At 44.6% G+C, this 23306-nt stretch overlaps 1 protein-coding gene across 1 annotated transcript; it reads right to left on the minus strand.

Annotated features, from left to right (window-relative positions):
• LOC133441129 (tumor necrosis factor-like) lies at window positions 1–2838 on the minus strand. The gene is made up of 4 exons (XM_061718521.1): window positions 2543–2838; window positions 2401–2455; window positions 1306–1365; window positions 1–758 (listed from the first exon to the last, which is right to left on the minus strand). Exons 1-4 carry the CDS (start codon window positions 2729–2731, stop codon window positions 319–321), a joined length of 744 nt encoding a protein of 247 aa, XP_061574505.1. The 5' UTR covers window positions 2732–2838; the 3' UTR covers window positions 1–318.
• Window positions 2839–23306: the final 20468 nt, after the last annotated feature.

The following is a 23306-nucleotide window of genomic DNA, read 5'->3' on the forward strand; positions in this document are numbered from 1 at the left end:
TTCTAGTTTATTTCAATAACAATGTGCGCAGGCACACCTCGTCCCAGTGATTTAAATACAAATAAATACAAATAAATAATTACAGGAAGTAAGAAACGATTGGGGGGGGTCTCAGGTTCACATAAATACACAGAGTAAAAAAGAAAAGTGCCTCAAATTAACGATATGATGCAAACTGTTACAGTTTATAAAGTTATCAGAGTCAGCGCGGCGGCGGCGGCTGCGGGTTCATCTCCATGGAGATTTAATCGTCACTACATCACCATTCGGATGGATAAGACCAGAACATCTGGCGGCTTTGGGGAGGGGGGGTCCTTATCAGAGCGCAAATACCCCGAAGAAGGTCTTGCCCTCGTCGGTCTCCAGCTCGGGCAGCAGGTTGGTCTCCGTCCACAGCTCGTCCCCCCGGTTGAGCTGGAAGACGGCGCCCAGGTAGATGGTGTTGTACCAGCCCAGCTCGCCGTCCCCCGCCGCCCCCCCGGGCTGGCACACCGACCGCACCGCGCTCAGCAGGGACACTTTACTCCCGATGGAGTCGGAGAGGCGCCAGATCCGGTGGCTGGGGGGCACGGGGGGGCCCCCGGCCCCCGCCTCGCCGCCGCAGGTCACCCTGAACGACGCCTGGCTGTAGACGAAGTACAGGCCGCCGCGCGGCACCACGATCCGGTTCTGCCGCAGCTGGAAGCTGCCGTAAGTGAAGCCCTGGCCCTGGCTGGCGCTCCACTCCAGCTGGGCGCTCTCGTCCTCGTCGTACGTGCCTGCAGACGGAAAAAACGTCTTGTTGAGATTAAAAATCTCTTTTACAAGAGAGGCCTGGCCAAGACAGGCAGCAGCACAAACACAAAGTTGCACAACCAAACGATAACAAAATAGTTTAAAAACAAATCAGAAGTCAAAGCATCTACAGCCTACGGAAGAGTATTAGGGCCAGGCAGGGGAAAAATAAAAATAATAATATTTCATTATGCACTTCGAGAAAAATGTCGAAATGTTGAGAAAAAAGTTGAAATTTCGAGAAAAATGTCGAAGTACAATTTCGAGAAAAATGTCGAGAAAAAAGTCAAAATTTCGAGAATAATGTCGAAGTACAATTTCGAGAAAAAAGTCAAAATGTTGAGAAAAAAGGCGAAATTTCGACTTTATTCATGAAATTTCGACTTTCATCAACATACAATCATTCTGTATGTTTTATTCTGTAAAGCACTTTGGCTCACCTAGAGCTGGCTTTAAGGGCTATATAAATAAAGTACATTCACATTTACATTTAAGAGCCCCCCCACCGGGGGGGTGAGAGCCGGGACTCACCTACGAGGTGGATGGCCGCCTTGGCGTTGCTGCTGAACTGCTTCAGCATGTGGTGGGGGTCTGGGGGGGAAAGGAGACACGTCAGATGGCCTGAAAACACTTCTCAAAGACTGAATTACAGTGCAGCTGTACTATTGCAGGGGTCGCCCTGTGGAATTACATCTCCAACCTAGTACCTAGCACTCTGGCCCTCCTTGTTTTAAACTCATAGCTGAGATGTAAACAGCTGCTGACCCAGTACCACTCAACGTCTTTACATGTACATACAAGTACACTGTACAGGTATATACTATATATCCAGATGCTCTTTGTTTTGGTTTATGCTACATTCTGCTCCTTTTATCATATTTTTTATGATGTCTATTTAACTATTATTTAATTATCTTGTGTTTTCTTCCTAAAGTATTTTTTGTTTTACTGTCTGAAGTGTATCATTATGGAAGAGTATTAGGGCCAGGCAGGAGAAAAATATTTGAGAGGGGAAGATTTTTTTAAATTTTTTTATTGAAATGTCGAGGAAAAAGTCGAAATGTCGAGATTAATGTTGAAATACAATTTCGAGAAAAATAATCGAAATGTAGAGATTAATGTTGAAATACAATTTTGTGAATAAAGTCGAAATTTCGCCTCTTTTTCTCAACATTTCAACTTTATTCACGAAATTTCGACTTTTTTTCTCAACATTTTGACTTTTTTCTCGAAATTGTACTGTACAATATTAATCTCGATATTTTGACACTTTTCTCGACATTTCAATTCTTTTCTCATCATTTCGACTTTTTTCTCGACCTTTCGACTATTTTCTCGAAGTGCATAATGAAAAAAAAAATCTTCCTCCTGTAACATTTTTTTTTTTTCTCCTGCCTGGCCCTAATACTAATACTCTTCTGTAGTATCATAGAGGGGAGGCGATTCGATAAGCCCTCTCAGATTTCTGACCTCTCCAGCACATTTTCTTTTATGTTGTTTTTTTTCTCTAAACGCATTCCATTGCATTTTTTTTTCTTTTCTTCTTTCAAAAATGTGCAAATAAATAAACCTAATCTAATCTAATCTAATCAGCTCCCTGTAAAAGCGCCCCGGGTATGTAATCACCTGTGGATCCGGCAGGGTCCCCGAGGGTGGGGGCCTTCCGCTCCTCCGCCTGAGCCTGTCGGGGGAGAAAACACCCGGGTTGGAGAGACTTGCACCCTCAACAGAGCCACAGCTGATCAGAGGTGGTGGGGGGGGGTCTTACCGTGGTCTGGGGCCGGGGGGCCCAGTACAGAGCCCAGAGCTGCAGTCCTCCCAGGCACAGCGCCGCTGCCAGCACGGCGCCCAGCACCTTCCACATCCACCCGGCGGGCGACCTCTTCTCCCCCAGAGCCTGCACCGTCTCCTGGATGCCGAGCTCCAGGTCAGCGGGGGCCGCAGCGTATCCCCCCATAGTCCACCGTCAGGGGGGGTCGGTCCTGGCTCTGTCCTGCTCGGCTGGATGCTGCGGGACGTGGGGGGGGGCCTGGTCTCTGCTGACACGTCTGTTTTCTGCGAACTATTGTGTGAGAGTGAACTTCTGCCAGGAGGCTCGTAGTATTTATGCGGCTGCAGCTGCTCCTGCAGAAGGGAAACTCCGGTGATGTCACCGTGTAAGCGGAGAGGCAGCGGCGCGGAGAGAGAAGTCCCAGAATGCTCTGGTGGAGTTTCAGCGGCGGGAGCCGCGGTTTCAGAATGGGAAAGTGGTTGGGCTTTTAGAAATGCACACACACACACACACACACACACACACACACACACACACACACACACTGTGCTGAGGTTGAATCCACCGCTCACATCTGACGGCTTTACATTAAATAAAGGGAACAGTCTTTTCACCAGAAAAACCATGAAACTGCATGTTGACATGTGATTAAAGTTTCACAATCATCACCATCTGATCCCATCAGCGCCGCTAATATCAGATAAAACTGGGTTTTATGATGCTGTGACTCATTCCTGACCCAAATCTGCCCCCAGCTGCACAACTGACCTACAAATGTTCAAATAATTCAGCATTGAGAAGGTTTTGAGCTCATTTAGTTCGACCTGAGCTCCCCGAGCGAAGGTCACTCAACTGAAGGTGTAAACACGAGTTTAAAGAGTTTATTTAAGTTTTAATTTTTGTAATATTGTATTTGACCCAGTCTTTGTACGTTTTGACCGTATAGAAACGTAATTCTTGCTTTGTAAGAATGAAATGTACTTGCTGTACTCTACTGCCCTTACTTTTTAATAACTTGTGCTTTTTATTATTTTACCTCTTTTCTTATCATTTTATTTATTATTCACTGTTTAATTGTGTCTTGCCGCTTTTAATGTTGATGTAAAGCACTTTGAATTACCTTGTGTTGAATTGTGCTGTACAAATAAACTTGCCTTGCCTAAGTTAAGATGCCAAAGTTTTACTTTAAACAAAAGGCAAATATTACAACCGGAAAGTGAAACAGAAGGACGGCAGGAAGTGATCTGATGTCAGCTTTTCCTCTTCCCTCTGACATGTTCTTATTAAACGTCTGAAAAGAGAAAACTGGAGCTCCTCCCAGAATGTTTTGCAGCTGGGAGACGATGCAACGCGGCACCGAGCAAACTGGTTTTTACTCTCCGGCTGACGTCTCGCACTCATCCCTGTTTACTCCCCGGAGTTGAGACACAGCAGTGCACTGTGGGAGTTTTTCTGGGCTCGTGTCTCAAATCTCCAGTGATTTCTGTTTTTATTTCTGTTGATGTGGATTTTTTATTTTTAGATTCAGATTTAGTTTCCTTCTTGTGATGATCGATGCAGGAATTCAGACGTTTTCAAAGTCCTGCTTAAGTTTAATTTAACATCTGTCCTCCCATCCACCCATCCATCCATCAAGCGGGTCAATAATCCCATGACTAAACAGCATTTGAAACACATTTACTCAGCTTAAAGGAGCTGTATGTAAGAGCAATAATAAAACGAATCATAAAATGACCCCGATATGTCAACAGACATTTAAAAATCATGTTCATTTCCAATACTTATGTCACTGACAACAGCACTCAAGCCAGGATATTCCAGTTTAAAAAGAGGAGTTGCAGCCCTCAACTGATGTTTATGTTGTCATTTTTTATTTTGGCCTGAAGCTCCACCCTCCACCTATCTCCCAATCACCAAGTCAGTATTGTTTCTGAAGCTCCACCCTCCACCTATCTCCCAATCACCAAGTCAGTATTGTTTCTGAAGCTCCACCCTCCACCTATCTCCCAATCACGAAGTCAGTATTGTTTCGGCATCCGGGTTGCCAGCTCGGCTCTAATTATCGCAGCCATGGCAGCCTACGTTCCTTCTGCATTCTGCAGCCTACCTGGCAACCTCTGGTCGGGGGGAGGAGGGGGAGGGTACACGCCGCTCAACAATATTTTGAAAGTGACTGCAGTACTAGTTTTGGCCATTTCTTACAGACAGCTCCTTTAAGTTTAGTTTAAGAGTCATGAAACCTGCTTTGTCTTCATTTTGACCTGAGCAACAAATCTGAAGGCTTTTCTATCCCGAGTTTAAGTTCCATCCAATCACATCCCACGTCAGATCTCATGTTCAATAAAGGAAAACACATTTCTCCATCTTTTCTCCTGTCAGCTGGTGTATTTCTGTGTCGTAAAGCTTCTTTGTGAGACTGACGTCCAATTTCGCTTTGACCTCCAACCTCTGGGCAATTTCAACTTAACAGTGGGGTTGACTCGATATGATTGGGGACTCGGTACGATTGTTGACTCAGCACAATCGGGGACTCGTTATGATTGGGGAGTCGGTGCTATTGATGACTTGGAACGATTGATGACTTGGAACGATTGATGACTTGGTATGATTGGGGACTCTGTACAATTGGTGACTTGCGACCATTGATGACTTCGTAAAATTGGGGACTACGATTGGGGACTCGTTACCATTGATGACTTGGTATGATTGGGAACTCGAAGCGATTGGGAACTGGGAGCGATTGGGAACTCGGAGCGATTGGGAACTCGGGGCGATTGGGCTCGGCTGGTCCGAGTTTGCAAAACAAACCAAACCCTTTGAAGAACATGTTCTCCTCGCCTGTGGTGTCGCTGCACCAGGAATAACTGGAAGAGACGCAGCGAAGAAGAAAAGCTGCTCAGCTACTTCCGCTGGTCAGTTTTCAAACGTCATACATTCCAGCCATCAGAACTGTCACCTCGTCCTTATTTACACGTCTGACCACAAAACATTTCACCTGAAATTGTGCTAAAAGTGTGTTTAGATTGTGTTTACCCACAATGCCCAACATCGTAGTGGGTCCAGTTAAAAAGGGGCGGGGATATGGGTTTTTATGTGGAGTCCACTTCTTTGACCTGAATTAGAGTTGGATTGCATCGTCCTTTTGCTTTTTCTTTTTGCTTTTAGTTTTTGTTTCCTTTCAGTTTCATGATTTTGGATAATTCCTGTGTCTTTTTGGTCATTTTGTGTCTTTTTGTGGTGGTTCTTTCTGTTGTTCCTCGTCTGTCTCTGGACAGTTCTTTGGGTTGATTTCGTGGCCGGATTTGGAACGAGGAAAGTAGCATCCGTGGTAAATTGTGCGTTCGTGTATCCTGGAAAAAGAAAAGGGAAAAAAAAACAAGTGTAATTTGTGTGCCGTGTGTGAAGCAGGCAGTGAAATTGCGCCTCCGCGTTTCGTGTTGACTGTTTATTCCAGCATGCAAACACAAACCGACCGCAAGATGTTGCCGGATGATATCAGTGTCACATCATCTTCTGCACCCACATGACACAAATACAGTCACTGCATCTTATCACTTCCTCCTGCTCCCCTCACCCTCCTCCTCTCGGTTATTCAGAAGAAGATTCAGCGAATGAAAGTCCTGGTTTGGATATCCGCTGCGCTCAGACTGCACAGGAAGCTACTCAAAAACAGCCTCCATGGACCTGAATCAGAGTAAACCTTTCACTTCAATTTATCCTCCAATTCATAGTGATTTATTCAGTCCAATTCAGTCCGATGGCGTCCAGATTCTGAAATCATATAATCAGTACTCGAGTTGTAAAAAAAAATCAGGGGGGATGGTGGATTTTATCATATGGGGACAGATAATTTGTGCTGATTACAAATAATATAATATATTACAAATAATAGCACTGACCAAAACACCTGCAGAAATACTGCAGGAATGACATAGCAGCAGTTAAATGCAGCCTTCTGTAAGCTTTAAATATCCACTGGGCTTACATCAAATACATCAAAACACAACTATAAAAACAGTTTTCTGAACTTATCAATATGACTCTGTCCTTCACAGGATAAGTAAAATGGATCACTGCAAAAACTCAAAATCTTAACAAGAATATGTGTCTTATTTCTAGTTAAAATGTCTCATTTTAGTAAAAAAAATCTCATTACACTTAAAACAAGACTCATCACTGGAAAAAACAACAATTTTCACCAGTTTCAGGTAGATTCTCACTTGAAATAAGTAGAAAAATCTGCCAGTGGAACAAGATTTATTTGCTTGTAATGTGAAGATAAATGTTGTCCCACTGGCAGATTTTTCTACTTATTTCAAGGGAAAATTTACTTGAAACAGGTGAAAATTGTCAAATAAGTTATTTTTCTGGTGTTATTTTTCTGGTGATGACTCAAAATGTTGAAATAGCAGTAAAACCACATTCATTGATGAAATGACATAAGGGATGGAAAGGAGGGATGGCAGTTTTACAGGGGGGATGATTTGGACCGTTTTTATTTCAGGGGGGGATGCCACCCCCCCCTCATCCCCCCTCAACTCCAGTACTGCATATAATCCCAATTCATTTCTACTTTTAAGTTAAAGAACCCAACGGATCGTCTTCCTGAACAAGCACCAGGCGACAGTGGAGACGAACAACCAGGTTGAGAGGTTCAAAAAGTGAATAAATCCACCGTAGCAGAACGAGACGAGGGAGGACGGACATCTGCCTCGAGTACGTGGGGGCGAGAGGCGGATGACATGTACTGTATATATGAGAAGGGTGAAGACGGAGCCCAGTGCATCATGGGAAGTCCCCCAGCTGTGGGGCAGCCCAACCTAACCAACCTAACCACCGGTTAAACCCTTAAAGTGTGTGAACATGTGTGTGAACCGCCGTCAGTCGCAGCCGAAGTTCAGATCCAGGTCCAAGTTTCAATCTAGACAAGTACGCTCCAAGCGTTTTATTCAAGATGCAAGGTATCCCAGGATGCATTTCACACCAAGCTGGAGGTCATCGACCGAGGAGTCAAAAGTAAAGCTCCAACGTTGTTGTGTAGTTTCAGCATTAAAACCACTTCCAATTTAACAGGTCACTGTTAACAGTTTCTGAATTCAATATTGTTTTTGTATAAAACTATTTATTTTTCTGTTATAAGGGACTGTGGGGGGGGGGGTCAGTCAGTCAGTCTGATCAACAACAAACCGGACTGTGCAATAACTTTGTGCAATATTACACAACACTTTTTCTATCCCTATAATTCTTTTTATGGCACCGCACTTTCTATTTTTATTTTTGTTTTTTACCTTTTATTTTTATATTTATTTTAAATTTTCTTATCTTTTTATCTTTATATGGGTGTTTGGCTTTTGAGCTTTTGAGGGATCAGCCCAGGCCCCTCTGCTAAGAGACGGATGAAAACACAAAAGACACAAAGCTTGTTGTGATAAATTGAACAAAGGGTGTGTGTTGCTTCGGTCTCCAGAGTTCACCTCCATGACGACTGCCGGGGTGACTTTTGTTTCTGCATAGAGAAGTCAAACTATATAAAGCAAAAAAAAACATTTGAATAATCAGGGAGTTTTGATCGGGGGCTAATTTAGTCAACAGTTATCTGTCATCACTCGGGTGCGTCCGTAGGCGGGACGCCGAGGCGCCGGTCCAAAGCCAGAGTTTTGTCAGAAAAAGCTGCTGACATGAAAACCAACATGTCGAAGCAACATGTTTAAAAAAAACACTCTTACACGGAAGAGAAATGTTAATAAAGGATGTTTTCCAACTGTCAGTTGGGGGATTGGCTAATGTTTACTTTTTAACTCTGGTTCTTCCAAGCAGAACGTCGACGGAGCACCTGATCCATTTAGGCTGGTTCCGTCGGGTCCAACTTTGATTTCCAGGGGGGCGGAACCAACAAGAGCCGGAGAAACTACATCTGGACGTCACTGGATGGACAACACAACCAACCAGGGGCCGCAGGCAGAGCAACACCCAGACTGGTGTCAGCAAAACACATCCAGGGTGGATGGTTAGATCCCAGGAACAACGTCCCAGGAACCAGGTCCCAATTTCCAGGTCCCAGGAACCAGGTCCCAGGAACCATATCCCAGGAACCAAGTCCCAGGAACCAAGTCCCAGGAACAAAGTCCCAGGAACCAAGTCCCAGGAACCATATCCCAGGAACAAAGTCCCAGGAACCAGGTCCCAGGAACCATATCCCAGGAACCAAGTCCCAGGAACCAAGTCCCAGGAACCAGGTCCCAGGAACCAGGTCCCAGGAACCAGGTCCCAGGAACCAGGTCCCAGGAACCAAGTCCCAGGAACCAAGTCCCAGGAACCAAGTCCCAGGAACAAAGTCCCAGGAACCAAGTCCCAGGAACCATATCCCAGGAACAAAGTCCCAGGAACCAGGTCCCAGGAACCAGGTCCCAGGAACCATATCCCAGGAACAAAGTCCCAGGAACCAAGTCCCAGGAACCAGGTCCCAGGAACCAGGTCCCAGGAACCAGGTCCCAGGAACCAAGTCCCAGGAACCAAGTCCCAGGAACCAAGTCCCAGGAACCATATTCAATTCAATTCAATTCAATTTTATTTATATAGCGTCTAATACAACAGATGTTGTCTCTAGATGCTTTCCAGAGATCCAGAACATGAACATAAACATAAACATAAACCCCCGAGCAATTATTACATAAACAATGGCAGGTAAAAACTCCCAGGTCCCAGGAACCAAGTCCCAGGAACCATATCCCAGGAACAAAGTCCCAGGAACCAAGTCCCAGGAACCAGGTCCCAGGAACCAGGTCCCAGGAACCATATCCCAGGAACAAAGTCCCAGGAACCAAGTCCCAGGAACCAGGTCCCAGGAACCAGGTCCCAGGAACCAGGTCCCAGGAACCAAGTCCCAGGAACCAAGTCCCAGGAACCAAGTCCCAGGAACCATATTCAATTCAATTCAATTCAATTTTATTTATATAGCGTCTAATACAACAGATGTTGTCTCTAGATGCTTTCCAGAGATCCAGAACATGAACATAAACATAAACATAAACCCCCGAGCAATTATTACATAAACAATGGCAGGTAAAAACTCCCAGGTCCCAGGAACCAAGTCCCAGGAACCATATCCCAGGAACAAAGTCCCAGGAACCAGATCCCAGGAACCAAGTCCCAGGAACCAGATCCCAGTTTCCAGGCCCAAGGAACCAAGTCCCAGCAACGACGTCCCAGGAACTAAGTCCAAGGAACCAGTTCCCAGGAACTAGGAACCAGTCCAGATCAGGCAGGTCACACGTGATACGCGATGTACGACACCAAATGTGTGATTATTGTAGAACTTAGAGTGAAAATGACCCGTCTAATGTTCCGTACCGCATCCCATAATGCAATGGTCAAACTCAGGGGTCACAACGAAGGTCACACTGACTGACAGCAGGACTCTTCTCTCTTCTCCACCCCCCACCTAAAAACCAGGAGCTGCCCACACACTGCCAGTACGCTGTAGTAATACTATTATCTTTGATTGTGCAAAAGTCTTAGGCCCCCAGCTTTGGAGTCGTATCACACTTTTAACAACCTCAATATCTGATGTAGACAGACTAATCATTTAGCTGGTTATTGGACCAGGTTTTTTTATGTATTTATCTTCATTAATCATCATGGACCATATAAAAACATTTGTTAGTTGACCTCAACAGAACATGGACCCAAATTTAACTCCTTTTGTTGACTCTCTGGTGTCTCTGGTTCCTGGACTTTCTGAAACATTGCAGCTTCTTAAACGAGACAAAACAGAGTTAGAAGTGTGTTTATTTTGGGGAGAAAGAGAGGGCTTGTGTCACTTTTGTCTTTTGTTTGTAAAACTGAGTATAAACACGGCTTAAAGGCCGTCCCCCGGCGCTCCGTGCGTCCCGCTATCACGCTGCAGAATCTGAACTCTTTCCGTCGCTGACAAACTACATTTTCTTAGTCAGAGGTCATTAGAGATACGAGGCTCACAAATCTCCTCTGTATTCCCCCGGAGACAAGTGCCTCTGTTCACTGCCCGGGGGAACGCAACACTGGACGTGACCCCTCCCCGGTTGGAGCCCTCATATCTGGGAGAACTTTCCAAACAAGGTGACATGCTTCCCACATGCCCTCCCTCCGCTGTCATCTTTGAGAGAAGCTGCCTTTTGTTCCAAGCTGATGTTCATCGGTTGCATCATGTCATCCCAGAGAAGTGTGGTCATCCCAACTCGGAGCTCCGAGCTCAATGACCTCACAGCGACAGGAAGGAGCGCAGGAAGGAAGCACTTGTAGGCAAAACTGCTTGCCTTGTAAATCAGAGCTGGCTGGCAAATCAGACGCATCACAAACACCAATCCCACCATTTACATGTGTTTTAACATAAAATATACCTCAAACAAAATACCTAAAGTCACCCAGCAGTAATTGTGATGCATCCAAACCCTGGTGCCTTACTTATACATCATCGGGAAACCTATCAGTTACATCAGGAGCTCATCCCGGTCTGGAGTTTAGCCATGAAACCAGCTCAGACTCTGCTGGATCAACAAAACCATCTAATTAACTGATAAAAACATTATTATTATTAATAATAATAATAATATGGACTACGCTCTAATGATCATTTATTGCTTTCTGTTCCATGTGTGCGCACAGAGCAAGGAAAAAGAGCATTCACATACTCTGCCCCTTATACATGGAAAAAACTTCAAAACGATCTAAAAATAACAGAACTTATTCCACTGAGTGATTTTAAGTCCAGAATGAGTGCACTTGAGACAGCATCTCTGATTTGTAACTGTTTTAAAAGATTTCCATTTTTTGTTTCATTTGATTTTATTTGATTTTAATATTTCACATCACACCTCTGTAAATTTTAATATCTGAAATCTTGTGCTGCCTCTTGGCCAGGACACCCTTGCAAAAGAGATTTTTAATCTCAATGGGTTTCTTTTCCTGGTTAAATAAAGGTTAAAAAAATAAATACATAATAATAATAATAATAATAATAATAATAATAATAATAATAATAATATACGAAAGAGTATTAGGGCCAGGCAGGAGAAAAATAAAAATAGATTTTTGCAAGATTTTTTTTTCATCATGCACTTCGAGAAAAAAGTAAAAATGTCGAGATCAATGTTGAAATACAATTTTGAGAAAAAAGTAAAAATGTTGAGAAAAAAGTCAAAATGTCTAGATTAATATTGAAATACAATTTCAAGAAATCTGCCTCTCGCCTGAAAATGAGCTGGGATAGGCCCCAGCAGACCCCCGTGATCCTGCAAAGGGTACAGCGGGTATAGATAATTAATGAAATAAAGAATTTCAAGAATAAAGATGAAATTTCGTGAATAAAGTCAAAATTTCACCTTTTTTCTCAACATTTCAACTTTATTCACGAAATTTTGACTTTTTTATTGCAATTGTATTTCAACATTAATCTCGACATTTCAACTTTTTTCTCAACATTTCAACTTTTTTCTCGAAGTGCATAATGAAAATTTTTATTTTTTTTTTTTTTAGGATGGTTGGTGACATTAGAGGATTCAACTCTGACATTTACATGTGTTTTTAACATTAAATATACCTAAAACAAAATAGCTAAAGTCACCCAGCAGTAACTGTGATGAATCCCAACCCTGAGCAAGGTCTTTTATTTTAAAGGACACAGGTTTCCAGGAAACAAAGCAGGTTTATCAACCTTTTTTTGGACCAGATTGATGAAATAAACACGGTTGAATGTGAGGGCAGAAGCGTCGGTACATTTCAGATGGTAACGGTTCAGCCACGCCTCCACCGATCGGCCCAACAAACAAACCCCCTTCACCAAATAAACATCAGACTAGCTGCCCTTGGTGGTACGTCTGATATTCAGGGATCTATCGGCCGCACAAAGAGAGCTATGCGTCAGCTCTTTCCGTGACATCCCTCCTTCACCGCGGTGAGACTTCAGGTTCTGGTGTGAACAAAAGGTTTCCAGGCTGCATGGGGGCTGTTTCAGTTTCACCTCGCTCCGTTGAGAGTGAGGAAGGTGACTAAGACGTACAGTAGAGACAGTAGCGCCCCTAGACGCCCTGCAGGTTGTGAAACCTCTTCCTCAGACTTCCCTCTTCTACTCTCGTGTAAAGTAGGTCTCCAAAGGGCATCTGCATGTTATTTCACCATCAAAGAGGCAGGTGATCTTGAGATTTTCCCCGTCTGCATCAGCTCTGTTTCGGTTAAAGATCCCAGGTTCACTTCTCTAATCTTCGGGCTGTTCATTTCCTGCATCTTAGATATTGAATGTCAGCCAATTCCCCCTTTTTCTTCTTCTTCTTCTTATTCACTCCCACTTCACTCCCACTTCACTCCCACTTCACTCCCACTCGCAGTCATCCGAGCGTCTGACTGAAGTCGAACTGACTCAGGGCTCATGGAGCAAATTAAAAAATATTAACCCTCAGTTAATTACAGTGCTGCTCTGTGCTGATTTAATCTCTAAATCAGCGATGAATATAAGATCATATAAGTGATAAATCACTAAAGTAATCATGAATAAATTCAGGAAGGAGCGTACGTATAACTTCAGCTCCTTAATGTGATCAAGAATAACAGAAATGGTTGTATTTGGTTGGTCGAACCTTTAAATTCAAAAGTCTGTTTAAGTGTTTGAACGACCCAAATATAACAGTTTTGTTTTGCTCTTTTCCAGATTGAGAGACGTAGCTCCGCCCACGATGGGGGTCAAGCAGACCTGGGTTCTTGGTGTCGCCGAAGGGCTACAAACTCCATCATGGGGGTTCCAACATCTGCACTTCATCTGAGATCTGGTTCCTGCCCTCGGACCGGTACCGGACCGGTTTGGTGGCCGACCCAGACCAGACCGGGGAGACGGATGGGAGAACTCGTGTTGGGAACTCGGGAACCTCCCAGAGGGTCCAGTTCTCGTTCCACAGCCGACGGCTGATGGAGCTCTGAGATCCAACAGTACCTGAGAGAGGGATGGAGGGATGGATGGATGAATGAATGGATAGATGGAGGGATGAATGGATGGAGGGAGGGAGGGAGGGATGAATGTATGGATGGAGGGAGGGAGGGATGAATGGATGGATGGATGGATGGATGGAGGGATGGATGGATGGATGGATGAATGGATGGAGGGAGGGAGGGATGGATGGATGGATGGATGAATGGATGGAGGGAGGGAGGGAGGGAGGGAGGGAGGGAGGGAGGGATGAATGGATGGAGGGAGGGAGGGAGGGAGGGAGGGAGGGAGGGAGGGAGGGAGGGAGGGAGGGATGAATGGATGGATGGATGGAGGGAGGGAGGGATGGATGGAGGGAGGGAGGGAGGGATGAATGGATGGAGGGAGGGAGGGAGGGAGGGAGGGAGGGAGGGATGAATGGATGGATGGATGGATGAATGGATGGAGGGAGGGAGGGAGGGAGGGAGGGAGGGAGGGATGAATGGATGGATGGAGGGAGGGAGGGAGGGATGAATGGATGGATGGAGGGAGGGAGGGAGGGATGGATGGAGGGAGGGAGGGAGGGATGAATGGATGGATGGATGGATGGATGGAGGGATGGATGGATGGATGGATGAATGGATGGATGGAGGGAGGGAGGGAGGGAGGGAGGGATGAATGGATGAATGGATGGAGGGATGGATGGATGGATGGATGGATGAATGGATGAATGGATGGAGGGATGGATGGATGGATGGATGGATGAATGGATGGATGGAGGGATGGATGGATGGATGGATGAATGGATGAATGGATGGAGGGATGGATGGATGGATGGATAGATGAGAGAACAAATTAATGGATGGATGGATGAATGAATGAATGAATGAATGAATGAATGAATGGATGAATGAATGGATGGATGGATGAGAGAACAAATTAATGGATGGATGGATAGATGAGAGAACAAATTAATGGATGGATGGATGAATGAATGAATGAATGAATGAATGAATGAATGAATGGATGGATGGATGGATGGATGGATGGATGGATGGATGGATGGAACAAGCTTCCTCTGTTCTCAGGACTCGTGAAGCTCAGGCCGCCAGGAAGAGCAGCTGAATAAAACCTGAGATGTGGCTGAAGCTTAAAATGATCAGCAGAAAAACATCATTCTGAAGACAGGTAGTGGATCCCATCAAGGCTGACTGCCAGTCGGCTGACCAATACGGTGAAAGACGGAGGGAGTGATGACAGGTCCTCTTTACCTCCACTAGAGAAGAGCTGCGGTCCTGGTAACACTGATGTGGGTGAGAGTGAACAACATGGAGGTTCCTCTCTCTTCTACACAATAAAGGGATGGACTGATGATAGAGGTCTGGCGCACGCTGGACGTCGACCTTCAGACCCTCAGACCTTCAACCTTCAGACCTTCAGACATTCAACCTTCAACCTTCAGACCTTCAGACATTCAGACCTTCAGACCTTCAGATCTTCATGGCCCATTTACGCCGAAGGAAAACATGAATGTGTTGGAATGCTTTAGTCAGGTTTTCGTTTTCAAATTATTTGGATTTACAATTATTTCGTGAGTCATCGTTGACAGTCGGGGAAAAGAGTGAGAGTTTCTATCTGTTTAAGGTGAAACACGACACTCATGAAAGGACGTTTAAGGTTGAGCCTTCAGACACGTGGAGGGGAGGATCTCAGTTTCAGCTGTGTGGTTGCAACCAGGAGGTGATGTTTTCTGTCAAATACATCTATAAAACAGTCCAGAAACATCTTTAACACACCTCTCCTCAGTTTCCTTTTAAATGTTGTGTACATTTATTTTGTATAATCATGCCTGCTTTAACCGTAGCACGCCCTTTAGGATCCACGACTCATGTGTCCTTCTTGTGTCGGTGTTATTTTATCTCTTATTTTTAGTTCTCAGAAAGTGGAACTGAGCTTTTGATGGAGTTTTTCAAATGTCACCGAGTCCCTCGTGAAAAAGTCAGAGACTATTTCAAAAAGCTTCCAGGCTCGAGGTCGTTCCGGTCCGCCTCCCGGTATCAGGTGCGAGCATCAGAGTCGTTATCAAGAGCTCAAACCTGATACCTTTGAGGAAGTAGACTTAGCTCCCAGCCCTCTCCCTCTCTGCTGTGCTTCAGCTCTAAAGAGCGTCTTTGAGGCATAAAGCTTGTGGCCTTCATCACAAACAACAACACGTTTCTTCATTTTGGCTAAATGAACTTCAAACTTTAAAACTGACTCTAGTTCGAGCTCTTACTCAAAAAGAGAAGACGGTAAAAGCCGAGGGTCCGCATCCACCGAGGTAAATAGACGCCAACGTGTCAGGAAATATGTGCGTGAAAAAAAAAAAAAAAAAAAATCACTGGGTTTGTATGTGTATATTTATGTATGTGTATGCATATGTATGCGTATATATATGTATATATATTAAATATAGTAATAATGCACATATATATGCCTTTGGTTTCTACCATCATGGTATCAATCATTAATATGTGTACAGACAAGGTAAAAAAAATAAAAAATAAAAGGAAATATGTGCGTGTCCTTGAATGACCCCTAGGGTCATTTGTTGGCAGGCTTTGGCCCGAGACGTTGACCAGCGGGCCAGTCTGGGTCTACGGGCCACTGATGGACAGATTTGGTCAGAATAATTAACTAAGGTGGGATTGGGCCAGTTCCTGCCAAGATGGTCTAATAAGTCCCAAAACCCGGGCCCCGTGGGAAACCAGGAACCTACAGGTGCCTCCCAGAGGGTCTCCAGATGTTTCTATCTGTCAGATCTGTGTCTGCAGAGGGGATAAAAGAGGGACGACCCCCGCCAAGTTGTTTGAGAGACGATTGTGGGCGGCGAAGAGTCATTACAAACGCTTGCTGGTTTGGCACTAGTTTGGCGCTGGTTTTGCACTGGTTTGGTGCTGGTTTAATACTGGTTTGGAGCTGGTTTGGTGCTGGTTTGGCACTGGTTTGGCGCTGGTTTGGTGCTGGTTTGGCACTGGTTTGGTGCTGGTTTGGTTCTGGTTTGGCACTGGATTGGCACTGGTTTGGTGCTTGGTTTCAGGCTAGTTTGCCACTGGTTTGGCACTGCTTTGGCACTGGTTTAGTACTGGTTTGGCACTGGTTTGGTGCTGGTTTCGCACTGGTTTGGTGCTGGTTTAGTGCTGATTTGGCAATGGTTTGGTGCTGGTTTGATATTGGTTTGATACTGGTTTGATACTCTTTTAATACTGGTTTGGCACTGGTTTGGCTCTGGTTTGGAGCTGGTTTGGTGTTGGTTTGGCACTGGTTTGGTGCTGGTTTGGAGCTGGTTTAGTGCTGGTTTAGGGCTGGTTTGGCGCTGGTTTGGCGCTGGTTTGGCACTGGTTTGGCACTGGTTTGGTACTGGTTTGATACTGGATTGGCACTGGTTTGGTGCTTGGTTTCAGGCTAGTTTGCCACTGGTTTGGCACTGCTTTGGCACTGGTTTAGTACTGGTTTGGTGCTGGTTTCGCACTGGTTTGGTGCTGATTTGGCACTGGTTTGGCGCTGGTTTGATACTGGTTTGGCACTGGTTTGGAGCTGGTTTGGAGCTGGTTTGGAGCTGGTTTGGTGCTGGTTTGGAGCTGGTTTGGAGCTGGTTTAGTGCTGGTTTGGTGCTGGTTTGGCGCTGGTTTGGCACTGGTTTGGCACCGGTTTGACACTGGTTTGGCGCTGGTTTGGTGTTGGTTTGGCACTGGTTTGGTGCTGGTTTAGTGCTGGTTTGGTGCTGGTTTGGCGCTGGTTTGGCACTGGTTTGGCACTGGTTTGGCGCTGGTTTGGTGTTGGTTTGGCACTGGTTTGGTGCTGGTTTGGAGCTGGTTTGGAGCTGCTTTGGTGCTGCTTTGGCACTGGTTTAATACTAGTTTGGTGCTGGTTTAGCACTGGTTTGGTGCTGGTTTAGCACTGGTTTGGGGCTGGTTTGGCACTGGTTTAGTACTGGTTTAGCATTGGTTTGGTGCTGGGTTTGATACTGGTTTGGAGCTGGTTTGGTGCTGGTTTAGTGCTGTTTTAATACTGGTTTGGTGCTGGTTTGGTGCTGGTTTGGCACTGGTTTGGCACTGGTTTGACACTGGTTTGGCGCTGGTTTGGCGCTGGTTTGGCACTGGTTTGGCGCTGGTTTAGTGCTGGTTTGGCGCTGGTTTGGCACTGGTTTGACGCTGGTTTGGTGTTGGTTTGGCACTGGTTTGGTGCTGGTTTGGTGCTGGTTTGGTGCTGGTTTGGAGCTGCTTTGGTGCTGCTTTGGCACTGGTTTAATACTAGTTTGGTGCTGGTTTAGCACTGGTTTGGTGCTGGTTTAGCACTGGTTTGGGGCTGGTTTGGCACTGGTTTAGTACTGGTTTAGCATTGGTTTGGTGCTGGGTTTGATACTGGTTTGGAGCTGGTTTGGTGCTGGTTTAGCACTGTTTTAATACTGGTTTGGTGCTGGTTTAGCACTGGTTTGGTGCTGGTTTGGCGCTGGTTTAATACTGGTTTGGTGCTGGTTTAGCACTGGTTTGGTGCTGGTTTGGTGCTGGTTTAGTGCTGATTTGGTGCTGGTTTGATACTGGTTTGCCGCTGGTTTGGCGCTGGTTTAATACTAGTTTGGTGCTGGTTTAGCACTGGTTTGGTGCTGGTTTAGCACTGGTTTGGTGCTGGTTTAGCACGGGTTTGGGGCTGGTTTGGCGCTGGTTTGGTCACATGACCTAACACCGCCCATAATCAGACACCATTGTGTTAGGAAACACGTTGGGGCAGCTGTGGTGTCGTGGGTTGAGCCGGTTACTGGACCGATCGGTCTTTTGGTTGTCAGCTGGCTAACAGCTAGCGGTAGAGTCAACAAACCGCCTTGACCTCTGACCTCTCAGAGCACCAGAAAAGACATAATGGCTGTATGAATAAGCGGTTTTGGAGGGATTCAGGAGCAAAGCTAGCGAGGGGCAGCTATCTGGTCTGAGGCTGATTGGTGATGTCACAGGTGGTTTGTCCAGGTCTTCTTATGCAGTCGGTAGTCAGAGTTAGTTTACTAGTTAGTTTATTAACTAAAGAACCGTTAACAAGCTCCAACATGCAGAACAGCGTTTAATATCTGACATGTTGCTTTCATCCCTTCTGGTCTCCAGTAGCAACTAAACCGCTTCATTTGAACTTATTTCTGCCTTTTTTAAACGGTTCAGACTTCAGGTAGATTTCCCTGTCAGGACCTGAAGGAACGGGCGATTGATGCTGTACCTGTGAGCGTGCTGAGCTGACGGGCCGCGGGGATCGGTTTTCATTCACCGTGTTGTCAGGACGCAGAAGGGAAAGTTTTTACGTGTTTTTTTTTTTTATGTCGTCACTCACAGGCCAGATTTAGAGGCCGAGAAAAACACGCCGAGCCTGACAAACAACCCCTTCAAGTCTACAAAGGCTCAGAGAACAAAGGAGGCAGTGTCGTAAAAACTTGAGAGGAAGTGGGCAGCTGCAGGTGCGTGTCAGAGGTGGTGATGCACCTCGGCCACACTTACACCTCCTGTAGGAGACGTCCTCCAATCATCCTCTGATCCTGAGGGATCCTGCTGGTTCCGGAGCCCTCCGGACTTTTTCTCCGCTTTTTGGTGATAAAGTCCACCTGGAAGAAGACGCTGCCCCTTTAAATGTCTGTCCACATGTTTGTGATGTGAGTTTCTCATCATTTGAGAGCCTCATGATTCAAACCTTCTGTTTGAAAAAAACCACATCCTCGTGAAGAGAAAGGGAGGATTTTCTGTCATCGACAGTCTCACATGTTGAAAAGTCATGTGCTGCACCGAGCTACAGCTCAGGGTTTGATAGGTGGGTGGATGGATGGATGGATGGATGGATAGTTAGATAGATGACCTGTGAAACCAGATGATCGCCTGAAGGAGCCGGGACTAGGGTTGCCACCTTTCAGAAATAGAAATAAGGGACGCCCTGATTTCAGCAGCGCAGGAGCCAAAAAAAGCCCCAAAACTTCTAAACTGAATAAAAATGTGTTTATTTTATATGAAAAAACAAAATGCTTTGATTTAAAGTTTAAAGTGCTTTAATAGCATCGAACTTTCATGACCGTACAGACAGCCAACCATACTAGCAGCTGAAATAGCCTCCTATGCTCTGTATGTCCACATCAGCCCAGATGTATAATATAGCCTACAGGTGAAGAATATGGTGTAAAAGTTAATTTATTTCAATAATTCAACTAGAATATGGTGTAAAAGTTAATTTATTTCAATAATTCAACTAGAATATGGTGTAAAAGTTAATTTATTTCAATAATTCAACTAGAATATGGTGTAAAAGTTAACTTATTTCAATAATTCAACTAGAATATGGTGTAAAAGTTAACTTATTTCAATAATTCAACTAGAATATGGTGTAAAAGTTAATTTATTTCAATAATTCAACTAGAATATGGTGTAAAAGTTAATTTATTTCAATAATTCAACTAGAATATGTTGTAAAAGTTAATGAAAATACGGTACAAATCGTGTCCCGTATTAGTTCAATACGGGACGCAACATTTTTTTCTCAAATAAAGGACAATTCTGTATTTTACGGGACGGGTGGCAACCCTAAGCCGGGACCCACGTCTGCTTGTCATGTGACCCCCGGCCCTGGTGGAGACCTGCTGGTCCTCGTTTCAGTTGTTTCAGTTGTGACACTTGAGATGAGGAAGTTTGGACCGGCGTAGATCTACAGCATCATAGGCTGGCATTAACCGAGGTTAGCGTTAACCGCCATGAGGTTGCCGTGCTGCAGTCGGCCTCCAACCCGCTGCACATGCAGAGCCAGATAGAGACGCCTCCAAACCATCAGAGAGAGCTGAGGGTGACGTCTCGGACGGTCTCTCACAAAACCAGGACTTCTGAGATCGCGCCTGGCGACTCGTAAGAAACACTTTCACGCCACATTTCCCCACAAGTGAAGTGACAGAAGTAAATAAGAGACTTCAAAGGTGAAAGGTCTACCAGGTTCAAATAAATCTCCAAACATAACCCTCTCATTCATCTCTGGCAGCGCCGAAGCCCACGGGAGAAAAGAGAAGTGTGTTGAGTATCTGGGGGGGGTCATGTAAGCAGACACGAAGAGGAAGCTGTAAATGATGCTGCGACATTTTTGCGGCTTCCTGTTCTGCACCTGCTGCTCAGCGCAGCCCTGAATAAAGCTGGAGCGGCGGCCGGGGAGGTGGGGGGGTGTTCAACGATGTTCGCCAGGGTCCTCATTAGGGGGGGGGGGGGGGTCTTTTGTGGTTTCTGTGGAGCTTTTTATAGCCACTGAAGGCTGTGGACACCAACCGGCTCCACGGTGTCACATTCGGGGGAAGGTGGTGCCCCCGTGTGGTCAGTCAGCAAACAGAAACCAGGCTGGATTTGTTGGTCTGAACTTGATAAACTGATTTTTAACCAGCAACACATCGCGACTGCTGTCAAATAATCACAGTTATCTTTATTTTTCCTTCGTTTTACCCTAGAAGGAGCCGCCTTGCTGCCATTTATGTGTCACCGCAGTTCGGTTCAGAGTTATTTTCCTCCAGAAGCGACCTGAAGCAATCGATCGTCCCACGACCAGTCAACTTATTTTATTTATTTATTCTTTATTTCATTCATTAAAAGAAAAACAAAACAGTTCACTATAATTACAACAAATCTCTTTCCTTGAATGAAAGGGAACAGAAAGAAGAATAAAGCTTATTTTAACTGTCCCTTTTTCCTAAGAAATCAAATTCCAATTCATGTAATAATAAAAAAAGGAAAAAACAAATTACAAATTACGCAATTAAAAAAAAAAAACACTTTCCAATAAACGTACCATAACTGATTTAATGAGCCATTCGCAGTTTCACTGTACCATGTGTACTTAGACTTGCATGGCTTAATCTTTGAGACAAGCATATGCTACTGGCAGGATCTTACATCGGCGAACCACAACCTGGTGAAGATTCTGAACTGGGAGGTGGAAGACGGAGCCACCATGTGGTGGCTTGATAAATACAAAAGCAGCTAGATTTGTCACTTTAACTTTATGTTTAATACGTTCAAGCAGATGCCAAAAACAAGGAGCTCTCGATCCATTTTGACTAATTAGTTTCTGTTCTTTTAGGTGTTTTTCTGTCTGAGCTTATTTCTACATCCATCCATCCATTTTCTACCCCGTTTTACCCCTCAGGGCAGCGGGGGGGCAGCTGGAGCCCTGGAGCTCCAGTGGCGTAAGCAGAAATATTTTTTCGGTGGGCCAGAGACAAAAATCGGTGGGCCATATTGTCCCAGAAAAAGACTTTTAAGCAGAAAACATGACAAACAGACGGATTAAAGGCAGTGTCAATGTTACTTTGTAATCTGCATTACAAATGCATTATGACAGTTAAACACAACAGGCTCAACCAACAGAGCATGAAAACCTGTCTCTATAGGCCAGTAGCCTATTTGCCACTACAGTATTGTAGTTTATTTGCTGAACTGGCAGCGCATTGGCTCTGCAGCACACCACACAATAATTAACAATTTAACTGTACAAAGTGACAACTAAACATAAACCCAAACAGCAGAGGTGTTAACATACTGCATGACAAAGCTTACGTCAAAGAGAAATCGCGCATGTAACGGTGGACTCAGTCTGAGGCCCTGGCAGTGGCGTGTCTTCTTCAAGTTTTTTTTTTTTTAAATAACTAATCAATGAACTCTGTTTAGCCGTTGTTGTGGAGATAAAGTCGGCTGCAACGCCAGCTAGCTTGCTGGCTAAAGGCAGCTCAATCTGTCGGAACCAGAGCAATCAATCATGTCCCGAGGCTCGATCCCTACAACTTGTTTCAAAAGTTCAAGAAGAATAATAAAGGCTGAACACAAGTCAACAACAAATCATGTTTATATTTATACCTTTTCTCATGTAATTTTTTAGAATATGTTTATGTGAAACATGTATTTTGATCAGAGTTGGCTGGGAGGGCCAGTGCCACCCAGGACTGTTACTGGCTACGCGCCTGCTCAGCTCATTACGGGCGAGAGGCAGAATCCGTCTTTCAATATATTAAACTAAGACAAAAAAAAAAGATACCAAAATATAACTTCACAAGATATATATTCCTCATTTTAACACAGGGAGAAGACTGCTCTTCCTGTTAGAGTTCTCATAAATTACAACTTTATTCTCGTAATATTCCGACTTTATTCTCGTAATATTACGACTTTATTCTCGTAATATTACGACTTAACTCTCATAATATTACGACTTAACTCTCATAATATTACTACTTTATTCTCGTAATATTACGACTTTATTCTCATAATATTACGACCTTATTCTCACAACATTATGACTTTATTCTCGTAGTTTTACAACTCTATTCTCATAATATTATGACTTTATTCTCGTAATTTCCAATTTTTTTTGTCTTAGTTTGGCCCTAATACTCCGTTGTACTGGACAAGCTGCAGAATATCGTCCGCAGAAGTAAAAACCAGCTCACAGCTTTGAAATGATAGTTTATTCTTTCTATAACAACAATATAAAATTACATTTTCATAAATTACATAAGCACACAGCCTGGTCCACAGGCCCGGTCCCAGTTTTACATTCATTTAAAAAACAGTTCTGCTTTGATTGACTTGTGTCTGCGTCTGAAGCCCGTCCGACGGACGTAGTGTCCAACACTGACCACAAGGATGCTCTGAGACGTGTTTTAGATTTTATTTCGCTCCAATTTCAGACCAAGGCTGCATCCGAAATTCCATACTTCTACCCTAATGAGTAGCAAAAACAGTATGTGAGATTTTTTAGTACGTCCGAAACATTAGTACGTACACAATAATATGCGCT

This window comes from Cololabis saira, chromosome 3, assembly GCF_033807715.1.
Source record: "Cololabis saira isolate AMF1-May2022 chromosome 3, fColSai1.1, whole genome shotgun sequence".
Classification (NCBI taxonomy): Eukaryota; Metazoa; Chordata; class Actinopteri; order Beloniformes; family Belonidae; genus Cololabis; species Cololabis saira.

Excerpts from the sequence above, each read along its gene's own strand:
- LOC133441129 (XM_061718521.1), bottom strand. The coding sequence starts at position 2,731 with ATGGGGGGATACGCTGCGGCCCCCGCTGACCTGGAGCTCGGCATCCAG. Across the intron at positions 2,456-2,542 it reads CCCCCCGGCCCCAGACCACG|GCTCAGGCGGAGGAGCGGAA; the intron begins GTAAGACCCCCC and ends CTCCCCCGACAG. Across the intron at positions 1,366-2,400 it reads GGACCCTGCCGGATCCACAG|ACCCCCACCACATGCTGAAG; the intron begins GTGATTACATAC and ends TTTCCCCCCCAG.